The 17,129-nt window shown below is 42.0% G+C and overlaps 1 protein-coding gene across 3 annotated transcripts in view; it reads right to left on the reverse strand.

Annotated features, from left to right (window-relative positions):
• Positions 1–1,844: 1,844 nt before the first annotated feature.
• CA4 (carbonic anhydrase 4) overlaps positions 1,845–17,129 on the reverse strand; it is a 40,607-nt gene continuing 25,322 nt past the window's right edge. Inside the window, exons 4-8 of one of the 3 annotated variants that reach the window (XM_043499693.1) lie at positions 14,025–14,182; positions 12,983–13,075; positions 12,318–12,381; positions 11,534–11,697; positions 1,845–2,291 (exon numbers count right to left, since the gene is read on the reverse strand). In XM_043499693.1, coding sequence (XP_043355628.1) covers positions 2,253–2,291; positions 11,534–11,697; positions 12,318–12,381; positions 12,983–13,075; positions 14,025–14,182 — 518 coding nt within the window. In that variant the 3' untranslated portion in view covers positions 1,845–2,252. Of the gene's footprint in view, positions 2,292–6,767; positions 10,234–11,533; positions 11,698–12,317; positions 12,382–12,982; positions 13,076–14,024; positions 14,183–17,129 lie in introns of those variants that run through there. The other 2 variants (XM_043499694.1, XM_038375797.2) reach the window with 2 other exon arrangements.

Genomic DNA, 17,129 nt, shown 5'->3' on the forward strand with positions numbered 1-17,129 from the left:
CAACACCTGCCTACTTAGAACCACAGCACAGGGTTGGTACACGAGTAATGGCCCCCCTGTCTCTCCAGCACCCAAGGGACCAGCCCCTACTGCTCCCCCAAGGTTTGTGGGTGAGGGGAAGACTTTGAGGCAGACGGGGCAGGGACAATTCCTCCAGCATTTGCTAATTTGGACTTGTTTCTACCCTGACCTGTGCGCTAAGCTGCCCACAGTACCGGCCGGTGGTCGCTACAGGTCGTTGTACGGCTTGTCCAGCCGTGAGCCGCTGTTTGAGGTCTGCAGTCCCAGGTGTGAGACCTGCAGACCAGAGCCCAGCAGATCCTGCCAGGCGAGTTTCCAGGCAGCCAGGGCCTCATCCCCTTGGCAATGGTGCACAAGGCAGGTAAGAAGGACCCCCCCCCCGGCCTAGGGAACCTCAGCTTTTTCCTAGAGCCTGCAGCCTGCTGGAAAGAGACTAGGGAGTGGACTTGGGGCTTGCATGAGGAGAGGGGAAGCGGACATGGAAGCCGGCATAGGGGCGTTAGTGGCCGCCGTGTATGCGTGGGAAGGGGAGCTAGACTGGGGCAGAAGGTGCATGGTAAGCAGGGCTTCATGGAGTGGGAGCTGCGGAGGGGGCCTGGTTGGGAGCCATGTCACGCCCAAGGTGCGCGAAGGGATGCCCTGTTCGTCCCTTTCGCTTAACGTCTCATTTGTTTTAGCCTGTGTTAGGGTTATTGTGGGTCTTTCTCATGGTTTTGTCAGCTCCTGTGGGTGACGGAACTGAAGAGAATTCCGTTCTCCGCTCAGAATGCCTTATGCAATGGGGCCAAGGTCCCCGAGGGGTGTCTGTGTGTGTGGAGGCAAACCCTGGCGCTTATTGCATTTGTCCCAAGCATTTGTGCTGAGCACCCACAAGTTTGGCTTCTAGGGTCTCTTTCCCGCCTGGACCCCCCATGAACTCATTTGTACCAGACCTGGTCTCTTCTTTGTGCAGGTCAGCAGACCGAGTTGCCCTTGCTGGCATTCTAGGGAAACAATTGAGAGGGAAGAGGGTGAGCCTGAAGTTTAGCCCACTAAGCCAGCCCCTTGTACAGGGTTAAGGGATGGTGTTGTGCATAAAGCTCTGTATTTCTAGCTACTGCCGCAATAGGCCATTACAAATGTGATGACTCAAACGGAGACATTGCTGATGGAATGAAAGAGAGATCTGAGTGATGCAGAGAGAAACCAGACATTATATTGGGTGAAGTGTGGCCTCACAAATACAGTGTTGGCCTGGGATTTGGGAGACCTGCATTTTACTGCAAGCTATGCCCTGCTAGGTGACCTTGAGAAGACCACTTCTCTTCTCTGTGTCTGTTTTTTCCCAACTGTAAAAGGGGAGCAATGATACTTGCCCACTTTGCAAAACTCTTGGTCATCAATAGGTGAAAAGGGGTATGTAAGAACTAGGTACTTTTATTATTATTAGATTGGGTTTCTGGATTCTGTTCCCACATTTGCCACTGACTTGCTGTAGGTCCCTGGTCAAATCACGCCCCTTTTCTGTCTCTCACTTTATCTGTACAATGAAGATGATGCATTAGTTAATGAATAGACTCTCTCACAGGGATCTTTTGAATGCGTGCGTGTGTGTGTGTGTGTGTGTGTGTGTGATGCGTGTAAAGCACTTTGAGAGACTCATGTGGAAGGCATTCCAGAGGGGCAGAAATATTACTTTTTTGTACTTATCATTGTACATTATTCATTCACTAGTAAATTCAAAGGCGAATACAAACTCAAGTTGTCTATGAAAATTACTTTTGTTTCCAGATTCCTCATTTTCCACAGTCTGGTCTGACTGCACAGCACTGTTGTGTTTCTTGTTTGTCTTTTTTTAATCCTCTGTTAAGTGAAGTGTTTTATGTTTTAGTCATGAATTCAATAAAAGATGATGCCACTGAGATCTATTTCTAGCTATATTAAAAAGGAATTTACCTTTGTTCACTAACATTTAGCTTTTTGTCTCCAAAGTGTAACAGTTTGGCTTGGAATGTATCCCCCCTTTGCATGCATAGCAGCAGAAAATATTGACATATTCTATCTTTGTACTCTTCTATATAAAATCTGGTAGTGATTAAAAATAATTTATTAAGCCTCATGAGCAGCAGTGAGATATGCAAGTACTTTTGATATCCATTTCTGTAACGGGAAGAATTGAGGTACAGTTCACATTGGGACCACTGAAGAATGTGTTATAAGCATCTGCTTAGAATAAAATCTGAGCTGTGTTGTCATTTCCACCTGCCTCTTCTACCTTTTAAAGGCTCGATCTGGAAAGGAAAAAAAAAAAGGCAACTTCAAATTCTTTTTTATATACTTGAACTCCTGCTTCAAAAGTTCAATATCTATAAGGATGTGACCAACACAGCTGCACTGACAATATGTTCCTTTCCAATGTCTTGCAGATAATCCTTGATGGGCAATATAAATATGTACCTTATGATTGTCTGGCATTTCTGGTCTCTTAGCTTCCTGAACTGCTGTGACCTGATGGAAAGCTTAACTGCATTTAGAGTTGTTTACAGTGACTCTTTCAATGAAGAACTGACTTCATTTAGTTAATCAGTTAAATGTGATTGCATTAGAAATTTAAACTAAAAGAGGACCCAAGTTAGGACCTCAAATCTGCCACCCACACTCAAAATTTTGAGAAATATGGCAGTTTCAAATGCATGGGCCCAAAGCCAAGTATGATTCAAAAATGGAAGAGGCCTGACTTCTGGATCCATAATTGATATAGTGTGTATATGCCCCAAGTGGAGATTCCTTTAAACAAGGAAAATAGAAGACTCCATGAAGTCCAGTAGGGACCTTAGTGCTCTATACAGTCCTAAAAATTACATGAGCAGTGTTTGAATGCTACAGTGATAGCCACTAATAAAAAACCCTAAGAAGAATAGGAGTACTTGTGGCACCTTAGAGACTAACAAATTTATTAGAGCATAAGCTTTTGTGAGCATCCGATGAAGTGAGCTGTAGCTCACGAAAGCTTATGCTCTAATAAATTTGTTAGTCTCTAAGGTGCCACAAGTACTCCTTTTCTTTTTGCGAATACAGACTAACACGGCTGCTACTCTGAAACCTAAGAAGAATGATTCAGATGTAGTCCCAGGATGGCAGAGATATCATTAAGAACATCTACGCTAATATGGTGAGATTTTGCCATTCTGGGCCATAATCTCAACAGACAACTTTAGAAGGAGTTTTGCACTTTCAAACTTGAACATTAACTCTGTTTCTGGCTTGAACCCAAACACTGACCAGCCACTGTACTGATCTGGATTCAAACACCTCCTCCCTGACCTATTTTTAGTTCAAATCTTGTTCTCTCAATCAATAGCCTCTCACTTTAAAGTTGCCCCATGCCAATTTTTTCAGGTAACTTCTGTGTATAAATCCCCTTTAATTGCTTTTAACCCCTTAAAGGAGAATGGATTAAAAAAGACTGATGCTAACTTGAAGGGGCAAACAAGGGGTTGTAATTTCATAGTTTGGCTATTAGAACTGTGGGAGCTTCTCTAAATTGGTATCTTCCTTGCAGTTCAAGCAGATGCACTAGCTAATTCATTAGAGAAATAGAAATGTAAGATGATAAATGGTTATTTATGTACCGCCCCTGGAGCCTGCAACCGAAATGAACTGTGAATAACAAATTATTTTTCCTTAACTGTCTCTTAAAGAAAAACCAAAGATCCTGCTTTAATTTTTTTTTAATCGAATAGTCCTTGCTGTAGCTTTCCTTGGATTTACCAAGTAACTGACATGTAGCCCTGTAATTAGCGCACTCAGATGTGCTAGCACGGAATGTGGCTGGCAGCTTGCACATGGTGATTCTGGTAAAAAAGAGTATATTGGGCCAGATCTTCAACAAGTGTCGATCATTATAGTTCCATTGGCCCATTAATATCTCTTCACTTTGCAGATGGCACCAATTTCCAGTTTGGTTTCAGGTGCAATTCAAAATATTGTCTTTAACCTAAATAGCCTTTTGTGGTTTAGCTATTGGTACTCTAACAGATCTTGTCTCTCCTTCTGTTCTACCAGGGTAGCTGAGATGAGCTGGCACACTTCCATCTTTGAGAATGCCTAGATTTTTCCATGCGTGAGGGGCTGATGTTGGTAGATTCTCTGTTAATGGCCCTGGACTCCTAAATTGTCTCCCCTCCTCCTAGTCTCTCAGAACATGCATTAATAACTTTCTGTGCAAGATGCAAGGCATTACATATAATAAAAATACATAGCAAGACACTTTTTTTCCGAGGGGCAGGTAGAATGGTGAAAGGAGTCTTGTGTTTTGTTTTTTGTTAGGGAGTTGTGGTTTTTTTTTTAATGACGTGAAATTAATTTAATTGTTGTAATATAGGTGTTTTAAAGTACTGAGCTTCGTGGACCTAGGCTTCTGTGATGGGTGCATGGTATAAACGGGAATAGAGTGCTTGAGCCTTAATTTTTTTATGCAACAAGAATAACGTGCAGCCGCATGCCAAGTACTGGTGACAAGACATCAAACTTGTTGCTTGGAAGGGAACAGAACATTCCTGAGCTTCCACCGACCAAAGATAGGCTGATGCAGTGCATTGCCCGACAGCTGGTGCTGCATACTGGTGAAAAATGATTCTTTAAATAAGTTTAACTGAAGACACTTAGGGAGAAATACACCCTTGTACATAAAGACTGCACAAGTCTCATCACCACTTAAGCCCCACTTTAAGGGCTTGAAGGTCAACTTTACTCTGGACTGTGATTGCAAATGTTCCACCTACTCCTCCAATGGGTCTTTGTGTATATGCGGAGTCGTATCTGCTTACACTGCTTACAGTACATTTTTATTACTTTTGTTTAATCCTCTTGCAATTTCAGAGCCAACACAACCCTGCAGGAGGGATCTGGATTCTATTCTGTCTTAAGCATCTTGAACAAAATTATTCATTAAATTCCAAATAAAAAACCATTACTGTTGATGTGTGAGCCAGAAAGAAGCCAGTATGAATTTCATCATATGATGGGCTGACAGTTAAATAAACAACTATCTTTTAAAATGTAAACTGAGTGCAGATGATCTGGCCTTATTAGGCGGAACCCCCATAATGTTCTCTTCCCCCTGTCCTGCAACGAACTCCTGAACCTACACAAAGTTCATTGCAAGACTGAGGCTTTACTTCTCAGAGTATAACTGCAGTTTAGATGATAAGAGGATTGATGCAGGCCCTCTACACTGGGGTAAATCTCACCCATGTAGAATAAGAAAATATCCCTAGAGTAAGCTTGAAGTCTTCCATATTGAGGCATATATAGAATATGAAAGACTATTTTGTATAGAGCTGAAGCAATTGACTTTGCCAGCAGCTTTTTTATTCTTCCCCCTATCCAGCAGTTAAAATATTAGGGAGTGAATGAGTGTTGTCTCCTTCACAGTAAATCACGTTTTCCAACTGCTTTTTGCCATAGTACAATTAACATAGTTAATTAGTAGCACTTTGTCCATTTATAGGAGAAACTCAGTGCTTTGCAAACAACTGATTCATTGTCTCAAAACCTTTGAAGTGCTGAAGGAGTACATCCATTTTCCAGTTGGGTAAACTGAGGAACAGCGAGGTGCCCAAGGTCACTCATGCAGTGAGAGACAGAATTGACAATAGAGCCCCAGGAGTCCTGGAGCCCAGCATTGTGGTCTAACCACTCTTCATGCAGTTTGAGAGCCCACCCTTCGGTGCATGTGGAAATGAGTGAGATTTCAGTGAAGAAGGTTGTGACTACACCTTAAGCATCCTCTCATAAGATGCAGAGGTCTTGTTCCATGAACAGAGCATTGTTCTCGGAGAGACCATCCTGAGGAGTGATCACCTTGCTAAGATCTTAAAAAATGAAGACACATGACTTTTATACAAGATTGCATTGTTTCTGTTGTTGCCTGGAAACCTGGATGGGGATGGGGCAGCAAAACATGATGCTGTCAAATAACTAGTTTACTACACGTTGTGAAGTCTCTTTGCTCCATAGCTTCTTAATAGTCTTCCTGGTTTTGGGAAATGGATGGAAGTAGTGGAAGCAGGTAGAATCATAGAATATTAGGGTTGGAAGAGACCTCAGGAAGTCATCTAGTCCAATCCCCTGCTCAAAGCAGGACCAACCCCAACTAAACCATCCCAGCCAGGGCTTTGTCAAGCTGGGCCTTAAAAACTTCTAAGGCTGGAGTTTCCACCACCTCTCTAGGTAACCCATTCCAGTGCTTCACCACCTTCCTAGTGAAATAGGGTTTCCTAATATCCAACCTAGACCTCCCCCACTGCAACTTGAGACCATTGCTTCTTGTACAAAGATGTTTAAGGGATGGATGGATGGATGCCTAGCTAGCTAGCATCTCACTAAATACCCATGTGTCCATTCTGACATGAAGATATACTGGGCGACCCCATGGTTCCATTTTATCCAAAGAAATCAGAACGCCACCCCATTTCAACAGGAATGGAAGGGCACACAGTACCGTGCAAAATCAGGCCATATAGTCTGCGTAATTCCAATATGTGCAATTAGTATCTCAGAGGCCAATGTAAAGAAAGGATTCTCCCAAAGACCTCTGGGACCATTGACGACATAATACACAAATGGAACAGGGACCACTTCCAAAGATACAACCTAAATTGTCTAGAAGAGATGGGAAAAATATCTTCCTCTTCTTAGAACTTGCAGTGAGGGCAGAGAGAGAGAGAGAAACGCCAGGCCGATGGAAGATTCAGACATCACCATTCAATCACAAGCTTTTATTTTTATTCAGTTCTCGAAATCTCCTAAACGATATAAAAATACAATTACAGTCTTGGATATTCTCCTAAAGGTATAAATATCAATCTGCTTTTCCATTGTGGTTTTCAAGTCTTCATAATCAACTTAAATAGATACAGTAGAGAAGAAAATTTCCCACCCTGCCATTTGCCCTCAGTAAAATGTGTCCAGGCACCCTTGTACAGCTCTCATATGAGTGACTAAATGGATGTGATGATATAGTGTCCTGTATAGAAACATAGTCCTAAAGAAAAAGGCATAACTCTGCGCTCCCAATTTAAAATCCCTTTTTGAGATGGCCAAGATTTAAAATTCACAAGAGGCTGCAACATGATGCATTACATTGGCTCAAAGGATTAAATCAGCTGAGACACTGCATCTCTCTGCATCTTGAGGTGATGAGAATTTAACAGGAGAAACCCATCTTCACAGTGTATTTCCAGTGTGTGATTGGATAAGCTCTGAAGATATCAACCCAAATCACAGAACAACCCCCTTTATATATGTATGGGTCTTACCTATCATACAAGTGTGGGAGTATTTTATAGAGCTGGTAAAAATCTTTTCATCAGAACATTTGTTTTTTCAACAAAATGGAAATGTTCACAAATTGGAGGGTTTTCATTAAACCTGAAAAAAAAATTCAAAGAAAAATTCCACAGGGGGAAACATCATTACCTGAACAGTTCTCGTATTTTATTATTCAATAGGAGAAATAAAGGATCATCAAACCTCACTCTTCAGATTTAAGCCTCTAGTGGGATTCAGGAAGGAATTTTCCATGTGTGTGAAGCTAGATGTATTGGGTGGAGCTTTCCTTTTCCTCTGTAGCATCTGAGACTGGCTACTGCCAGAGGCAGGATGCTGGACTAGATTGGACTAACAGTCTGACCAGTATAGTGACTCCTATGTTCCTAAAACCCAAGAGCAGTAGATTTAAAAAATAATCAAACCCTTCTTTAAAATTAACCTTAAGGAGAGAGAAGCAAGAAAATGTTCCCTTCTGGGTGAAGCGTGCCATGTATCCTGCAATACATAGGATGAGCCCTGTATTGCTTACTGATTGATTGATTGATTGATGTTTTTTTAAAACAGGTTGTATTGTGCCTTAGTGTTGGAGGACATAGTGGACGTTATGAGTGACCAAAGCAGTTTCATGTCCCTGATTTGTGGTGCAGTATATAAATATATTGCATTTAGAACCTCACTTTGGCACACTCCGACTACAGATTCCTACAAGTCCTCTGGATGGTTCATTAAACACACTTGCAGTGTTGCTTTAAAATTACAGGGTTGCAATTAATACATTTTATTGCTTTAAAAAGAAAAGTCTTTAGTGATTTTAAAAAGGGCTTCTCTATAGCTTTGTATTATATTTATTATGAGCGTTGAGGATGTTCCCTGAAATTAATCATGATTAATTTTTTTAATCGCTTGACAGCCCCTATATATAAAAATTAATCACGCTGTTAAACAATAATAGAATATAATTTATTTAAATATTTTGGATGTTTTCTACATTTTCATATATATTGATTTCAAATTGAATGCAGAATACAAAGTGTACAGTGCTCACTTTATATTTATTTTTATTACAAATATTTGCACTGTAAAAAAAATAGAAATAGTATTTTTCAATTCACCTAATACAAGTACTGTAGTGCAATCTCTTTATCATGAAAATTGAACTTACAAATGTAGAATTTTGTACAAAAAATAACTGCATTAAAAAATAAAACAATGTACAATGTTAGAGCCTACAAGTCCACTCAGTCCTACTTCATTCAGACAAACAAGTTTGTTCACATTTGCGGGAGATAATGCTGCCTGCTTCCTGTTTACAATGTCACTTAAAAGTGAGAACAGACGTTCATATGGCACAGTTGTAGCCGGAATTGTAAGATATTTGCATGCCGGATGTGCTTAAGCTTCATATGTCCCTTCATGTTTCAACCACCGTTCCAGAGGACATGCTTCCATGCTGATGACGGGCTGTGCTCGATAACGATCCAAAGCAGTATGGACCGATGCATGTTCATTTTCATCATCTGAGTCAGATGCTGCCAAAAGAATGCTGATTTTCTTTTTTTGGTGGTTCAGGTTCTGTAGTTTCTGCATGACGGTACTGCTCTTTTAAGACTTCTGAAAGCGTGCTCCACAGCTCAATCCTCTTAGATTTTGGAAGGCACTTCAGATTCTTAAACCTTGGGTCAAGTGCTGTAGCAATCTTTAGAAATCTCACATTGGTACCTTCTTTGTGTTTTGTCAGCTCTGCAGTGAAAGTGTTCTTAAAATGAACGAGTGTTGGGTTACCATCGGAGACTGCTATATCATGAAATATACGGCAAAATGTGGGTAAAACACAGAGCAGCAGACATACAATACTCCCCCAAGGAGTTCAGTCACAAATTTAATTCATGCATTATTTTTTAATGAGCGTCATCAGCATGGAAGCATGTCCTCTGGAACAGTGACTGAAGCATGAAGGGGCATACGAACGTTTAGCATATCTGGCACGTAAATACCTTGCAACACCTCTACAAAAGTGTCATGCGAAAGCCTGTTCTCACTTTCAGGTGACATTGTAAATAAAAAGTGGGCAGCATTATCTCCCATATATGTAAACAAACTGGTTTGTCTTAGCGATTGGCTGAACAAGAAGTAGGACTGAGTGGACTTGTAGGCTGTGAAGTTTTGCATTGTTTTGTTTTTGAGTGCAGTTATGTAACAAAAAAAATCTACATTTGTAAATTGCACTTTCACAATAAAGAGATTGCACTACAGTACTTGTATGTGATGAATTGAAAAATACTATTTCTTTTGTTTATCATTTTTATATTGCATATATTTGTAATAAAAATATAAAGTGAACGCTGTACACTTTATATTCTATGTTGTAATTGAAATCAATATAGTTGAAAATGTAGAAAAACATCCAAAAATATGTATAAATTTCAATTGGTGTTTTATTGTTTAACAGTGCAATTAAAACTGCAATTAATCGCGATACATTTTTTTTAGTTAATCATGTGAGTTAACTCTGATTAATCGACAGTTTTATTGTATTTATTTATATAAATTCCTATTGGTAAGTGTGAGAAAAAACACCAAGGCTATGTTGTACAATCAGCTGTAGTCTAGAGCTTCTCAACTGGAGAGAAGTGCTTAAAACAAAAAATTAAAACCCAGAAACCTGGTAGTGTTCACTGGAAAAGACGACTCATGAGGTAGATAAGTGTTGGGATCATCAATAAAGCCTTTGCAGGAGGCTGTACAACACTGACATCAGAGCGGTACACGATTCTGTCACTGAGAGGTTGAACAGGTCGGAAATTTTCGGTCATGTGTAATGTTTTATTCTCACTGAAGTAAAGCTTTTCCAAGAAGTTCACCACCTGCACACCATCATCCAAAAATAGTGTTATTTTTCTGAGGGAAAGAAAAGGGAATTGTCCTATCTTGAGTCTATAGTTCCTCTCACTGTGGTGTTGCTCTGAACCACAAGAATATATTAAAGCTTAAATGGAACCAGTGCCACCAAAACTTGTCCCCCAAATCACTGATAGATGCTTTCTTCTAGCCCAGGCGGACTCTTTAAATTTCCTCCCAGCTAAACATCCTAGTCCTGTCTAGCACAAACCACCCTGGAAAGACAGGTCTTTTCTCTATGTTCAGCTCCTGCCACCATCCCTCAGGTCTCTGTGACACAACTTGCGGGGATTAAGATTACATGCCTCACCTCCTCTGGTTCTTCTCTAGAGCCTAACTCCTGGCTACTTGAAGCAGAAATTTAGCCAGCAGCTGCCAGCTGTGAGGCACACCCCCAATTTCTCTTATCCTCCACTGCACAGGCTCACATCTGGCTGGGTGTTGGATTCTCAGCAAACACTGACAACTATCATTAATCTTATGGACTCAGTCTGATGGGGTATCACACTGTGGATATACTGATCATGGTCGCTGTTTGCCAATGAGGAACTGACCCAGAGGGGTTGTGCCAGGTCCAAGCCCACTCAATGAGTTCATGGTAGAGCTGAGCTGGAAGCGTGAACAGATCATGACCAATTTAAAATATTCTGTTCTATTAAAATAAAATTCTAAATGGGGCTTGAGGAAAAAGGCCAGTCACCCTTTACTCAGTTCACAGAAGCAATTCAGCGACACATTCGAAAGCATCTGAAGTTAGGGGATGATTCAGACCTTCATTTAGAGGCACTATGGGGCATTGCATAGAGTACTGAACTAGCATTCATCTGAATTCTGTTCCCACTTCTGCCACTGACTCACTATGTGGCCTTTGGCAAGTCACTTAATTACAAAGTGCTTTAGTTTCCCCACCTTTAAAATGGCAATGATACTAACATTGCTTTGAGAATTGCTCTGAGATCCTTGTATGCAAAGTGCCATATAAGATATAGTATATGTCCATCCCCCTTTTTTGGAGTGGGGAAGGATTCTGAGTTTTTTGTTTGTTTGTTTTTACCAAAATGAGTGGTGGGACAGATGGCAAACATGCTGGTCAGTGTGTGATCTGTTGTGGTGACAGTGATTTGGAGTCTCTTAAGATTGGACTGCAGAAGGTAATGGAGAAGGGGACAATCCTACATTGGACTTTGTGTATATGAGATCATATGTGGGAGGGAAGAACGGAGGGTGGGCAGGGGAGTGTGAGTGAGACAGACACAAAATGACCTCACTGCTCCTTTCAGTCTGTAACTCTCTGCATTACCTGACTTTCACTCAGTATGATTGGCTCCTGAAATATTGTCCAGACGACAGCCTGGTGGCAGTTGGGAGTGGTCAGGGAGCCACTGTACCGATAATAGCGTGTGAGATTCTCTTTAGCTGGAATGAGCGATTCCAGGGGCAAAGACAACATCTTTTTTTGAGATCCTAGGGAAACAATGGAGAAACGTCAGCTGGAATGGGCATGGTTACAGGTTCACGGTTTACAGCTCCCTTCAACTCTGGCTGCTACTATCAATTCTGTTGCAGTGCCCCCCTCATAGTCCCCCATCGCTGGTTGTGGGGGAGGCGGGGGCTACTGGATGGGCATAGCCAAGGAACCATTGTGCCTGCCCTTCTCAAGAGCCCCTGCAGAGCACAGCTTTACAACATGTGAGCTCTCCACGCCCTGCTTCCTTGCTGAAAATCACTTCAAAGTTTCTTCTGAAGTGAGGGCAAGTCTACTCTTAAAACGCTACTTGGGCGCAGCTGCCCCTCTATAGCGCTTGAATCAAGATGCTCTAAGCTGACAGAGAGAGCTCTCCCGTCGTCTTAGTTAATCCACCTCCCAAGAGGCAGTAGCCATGTCGGCAGGAGAAGCAGTATCGCCGACGCAGCGCTGTCGACCTGGGAGGGTAGGTTGTGGATTTTTCACATCCCTGACTGACGTCGCTGTACCGATATAGCTCTGTTGTGTAGACCGGACCTTAGGCTTTATAACGCCCATGTCTAATGATTATCTTGTTAAATAAATTCAGATTCCTCGATGATAAATCCAAGCTCCTTACCTTTGATAGCAACTTCCTTTAATATCTCTATTAGAGATTCATACTTTTCATTTTTTGCGCCGATCTGAAACAATATTTTGAGTCAGAAAATGTACCCATTTCCTCAGACATATTGCCCCCCCACCCATAACTTTTAATTTAATTATTAATGAAACAGAAAAGAAGTGGGAAAGAAAGCTGAACAAAAATCAAATAGCTGAACATAACGGAAAGTCACTGCGGCTATGTCCAGTCTACAGTCAGAGGTGTGACTGCTGCATGTGTAGACATTCCCAGGCTGAGCTATGGTCTAGCCAGCTCCAAGAACAATACAGTGAAGCTGCAGTAGCATGGGCTTGGTGCGTGAGTACACACGCAGGATCCTGGGAGGGCTGGTGTAGTCTGCACTACTTGTGGCATCGCTGGTATTGTTCAAGCTAGCAAAACTCAGAGCTAGCTCAGATGTGTCTACAGGTGCTGTGCGGCAGGCACGTCTCTCTGATTGCAGTGCAGACATTCGCTAAGCACTAGAGGTGAGGCCAAACTTAAATGATTGATCTGGACCCCTGAAACATTGGGGGAACTTTGGCTACTGGCCGGTTCTACAGCCAAACCCTGCGACTTGGTCCAAGCCTTGGTAGGTGCCAGTCTGAGGTGGCCAATTAAAAAAAATCCTGGCAACTTACCTTTATAAAGAACCCCAGCACGGCCAGACCTTCTTTATCTTTCACTGCCTGCTCTGTAGAGGAGAAATCCTCTTTCATGTGCACTATATGAAGCTGTAATACAGGCATTAAAGGTCAATTGTTACTCCCTTTTCTTTATAGCCATTTATCGGCAAATCCTGGCCCCTTCCCTGTGCCCTGGGTGTGGAGAAACCACTGCTGTTCTACTGCGAGTGGCACTGGGGAAGATATGGGACTGGTGAATTTGCAAAGACATGCACCCAAAGGCAGTTCCACCCCCTTTCTCCCCCATCTGTATAAGACAGCGGTTCTCAAACTGGGGGTCGGGACCCCTCAGGGGGTCGTGAGGTTATTACGTGGGGGGTTGCGAGCTGTCAGCCTCCACCCCAAACCCCACTTCACCTCCAGCATTTGTAATAGCATTAAATATAAAAAAGTGTTTTTAATTTATAAGGGTGCGGGTCGCACTCAGAGGCTAGCTGTGTGAAAGGGGTCACCAGTACAAAAGTTTGAGAAACGCTGGTATAAGAGGAGCTTATGGGCTACTGCCGCCCTGAATCAGTTCCACTGTTACTCCATGATCTGAGGTGGAGGGTGATTTCCTCCCACCAACTCACTTGGGACCTTCCTGCATCAAGCCACCTGGTTTGTCTACGGAAGGTAGGATTTTCCCTCACTGCTATTTGAGGCGTTTATACCTGTCATTGCATGGTCACAACAGAATTGTCTGAATAAGCAAGTGTGAGACTGGGAGATACATGCTTTATAGCCTGAAATGCTACTGCCTCCTCTGAAGGCTAAATAATCCTGGGTTTTACTGCCTCTCCTCATTTGCCTTTGCCATGCAAAACTTCCAGATCCTGATCGTTTTCCCCTCTGTGTTCTGCACAGGGCTCAACAAACAATAAATTCTCAGTTATTTAATTCTCCTCCTGGAGTCTTGCAAAAGAATCTGTTGGTTTATTTCTTTCAACATTAGGTTAAGTCGTCCCGGACCCGGACTTGGACCCAGTTGCATTAACAGAGAGAGAATCTCACCTACCTCCATAGCATATCTGTCTCCATCGATGCTGTGTTCCGAACCAGGGCTGTACCCTTTGCTTAGCTTAGTGCCCCAGTGGAAGTGAAACTCGATAGCCTTGTATTTATTTTGAAGACCTCCACCTCCAATCTTTGCTGATCCGCTAAGAGAAACTTTAACTGGTAGAAACAAGTAGTTAAAAAGAAATAAATTGTTTGGTTCTTATTTTAAAAATAGTTGAAACTATTTTTCAGCGACGGGCATTGGTTGTGAAAGCTCTGGATCCAGAGTTTCCCAGAAGTTCACTGGGTTTTGGATTCAATGCTTTGGCTCAGCCCTTTATATTGAGTGACCTAGATTAATGAACTTCAGATCCAAATATGACTCTGAACACTCCTGAGTACCGGTTCAAATGTAATTAAAATGTGGAACAGTCCAATCCCTATATCCAGGGCATAGGACTAGGAGTTCAGATACTAGATGATTTAATTGGGGATTGGTCTTGCTTTGAGCAGGGGGTTGGACTAGATGACCTCCTGAGGTCCCTTTCAATCCTGACAATCTATGATACTTGAGTTTCTGATTTGCTACATGACCTTGTGCTAGTCACTTAGGGCCTGATTTGCCAAAGTACTGAGCACCTGTGGCTCCAGTTGAAGTCTGTGGCAACTCCAGGTGCCACAACACTTCTACAGTTCAGGCTATTAACCTCTCTGTACCTCAGTTCTCTCATCTGTAAAATGGTGATAATGATACTTACCTCTCCTTGTAAAGGGGAGACCCGTGGATGAAAAATGCTACATAACGGAAAAGAATTGAGTGCTGCAATCTATGGAGTATAGTTGTATTTATTTTGGTGAAAGCCAGTTAAATGAGCTTTTGTGGTAGTATCTTCATCTGCCTTTTTTAAATCAATCAATTGTTCTCATCAATTTAATTTTTAAATAAATCAATACTAGCTTTTCAACGCAGTGTAAGGTTAATTGACAGTCTCTTCTTTGCTGGGAGCGTCCAAGTGACTGGTTTGTTGCCAGGAGAGAAGCAAGAGCCTGTGCTTCTCTCACTTTTAAGACAAACCCTAGGTTTCTTCCTCTGTTATCTAGAAAGGTGATGTTGGAACAGGGATTTTTTCCCTTTAAATGTACAGAGCTGCATTCCTGAAGGTGAACTTGGTCCCAAGAGGTTTATTTGCAGGTTTGTGTTTTTGTCGCCTATTGTGTGTGCTGCTGTATTTATTTGCTTTGAGGGTCTTGCAGGGTTTAGAGTTAAAGACACTGTTACTATGTCTCAACTGTAGGACTCACTTTCACTTTACACCAGTCTAACTATAGAGCCATGGTTTTCAACCTGTGGTTTGTGAACCCCTGGAGGTCTGCAGCCTATGTCTCAGATTTCCAAAAGGGTCTGCACCTCCACTTGAAATTTTTTAGGGGTCTGCAAATGAAAAAGGGTTAAAACCAATGCTGTAGAGTAAAACTAGTAAGTGAAACCCAGGTAAGAGCAGAGTTTTGGTCCGGTCTTAACAAGAGAATAAAAACGTGTCTCCGGGAAGAATAAAATTTTCTAGTGATAATTTCCCTTAACCGCCCTCTGATTGAGCGATTTGTGATGCATTTGAAAATGGCAGTCTTTGTGCTCTCTGGGAGATGGAATTAGGACCTCTGAGAGGAAGGCTGGTCTGGTAGATAAGGCTCTGGATTGGGACTCAGGAGACATGAGTTCAATACCCAGCTCCCAAAGACTGGCTGTACTGTATGTCCTTAGGTGAGTCATTTCATAGCTGTGTTCCTCACTTCCCTGTCTGTAAATAGATTAGTAACATTTCTTTTGTCAGTTTAGACTGTCAGGTCTTGTGGGCAGTGACTCTCTTTTACTGTGTGTATGAAAGACACCTAGCGCAATGAGGCTCCAATCTCAGAGCAGTTAGGTGCTATTGAAATCTAAAAATAATAATTGCATCCAATCTTTTTCTCATTGCACTTGCTTCCCTGCTGCAAACCCCCTTTTACATGTCTTGGGGACTTAAAGTTCTAAGCTGTTTCTACGATCATTTTTTTTATATGAAGACATTTCTCAGAGCATCAGCCATGCTTTGAAGATTCCACAATTTTATATTGTACCAAAAAACTTTTAACTTTGTCCACATTAGTGGAAAATCAGAAGAAAGAAAAAAGAAGAAAAAACAATCTGCCTTACTACTGAATTTCAAAACAAAAATCTCATTGCCCAATCCATCTGTAAAGTGCTTTTTTAAAATTTCAGCTGTCTCCAGAGGAGCACTTGGCTATGGGGCCATTCGGATTCGGGGCTGGCCATTAAGCAGCTGGCTCTCTTGACAAAAGTCCAGGTTTTTTCAAGTCTCCTTATGCTTTGGGGTGTCTCTGACAAACATGAATGCACACAAATATCGATACAATTTTTCACGCCTGTCCTGTACCTCTTCATACATTATTGTCAAAGTAGGAGGAGGTCAATCTTTTTGCATTGGTTTTATCATCCTACCTGTTGTGGGTTTTGTGCAGCAAAAAAAGTCACTGAGAAGGTCATTGGGGTCAGTTAGACTCCTCAGAGTTAGTCAGTGGAGAAATGAAAGTATTGTACTTCCAAGGTCTTGGGGGGCGGTCTAGGACTGCAAACGGGTACAAAAATTTGAATTAAACATGATAGGCAAGCCATAGCCTCTTCTTTCTTGAAGTATCCTGAGTTACCCAGGAAAGAATTTTCTGTAGTATCTGGCTGGTGAATCTTGCTGATCAGATTGATCGCCATATTTGGGGTCGGGAAGGAATTTTCCTTCCTCTGTAGCATGAGGCACAGGTCACTTGCTGGAGGATTCTCTGTTCCTTGAAGTCTTTAAAGCACGATTTGAGGACTTCAATAGCTCATAAATAGGTGAGAGGTTTTTCGCAGGAGTGGGTGGGTAAAATTCTGTGGCCTGCGTTGTGCAGGGGGTCAGACTAGATGATCATAATGGTCCCTTCTGATCTTAGTATATATTCTCAAGCTATGATGAGCACAACCTGTTAGCATTGGTTTTGTTTACATACCTGCTGTGGTTTTAGCATAGTGAAAACAGTCACTTAAAAGGCATTGGGGGCCCCCAAATTAATTATGCAGGTATTCCAG

The sequence above is a fragment of the Dermochelys coriacea genome, chromosome 17 (genome assembly GCF_009764565.3).
Source record: "Dermochelys coriacea isolate rDerCor1 chromosome 17, rDerCor1.pri.v4, whole genome shotgun sequence".
In the NCBI taxonomy this organism is placed as follows: Eukaryota; Metazoa; Chordata; order Testudines; family Dermochelyidae; genus Dermochelys; species Dermochelys coriacea.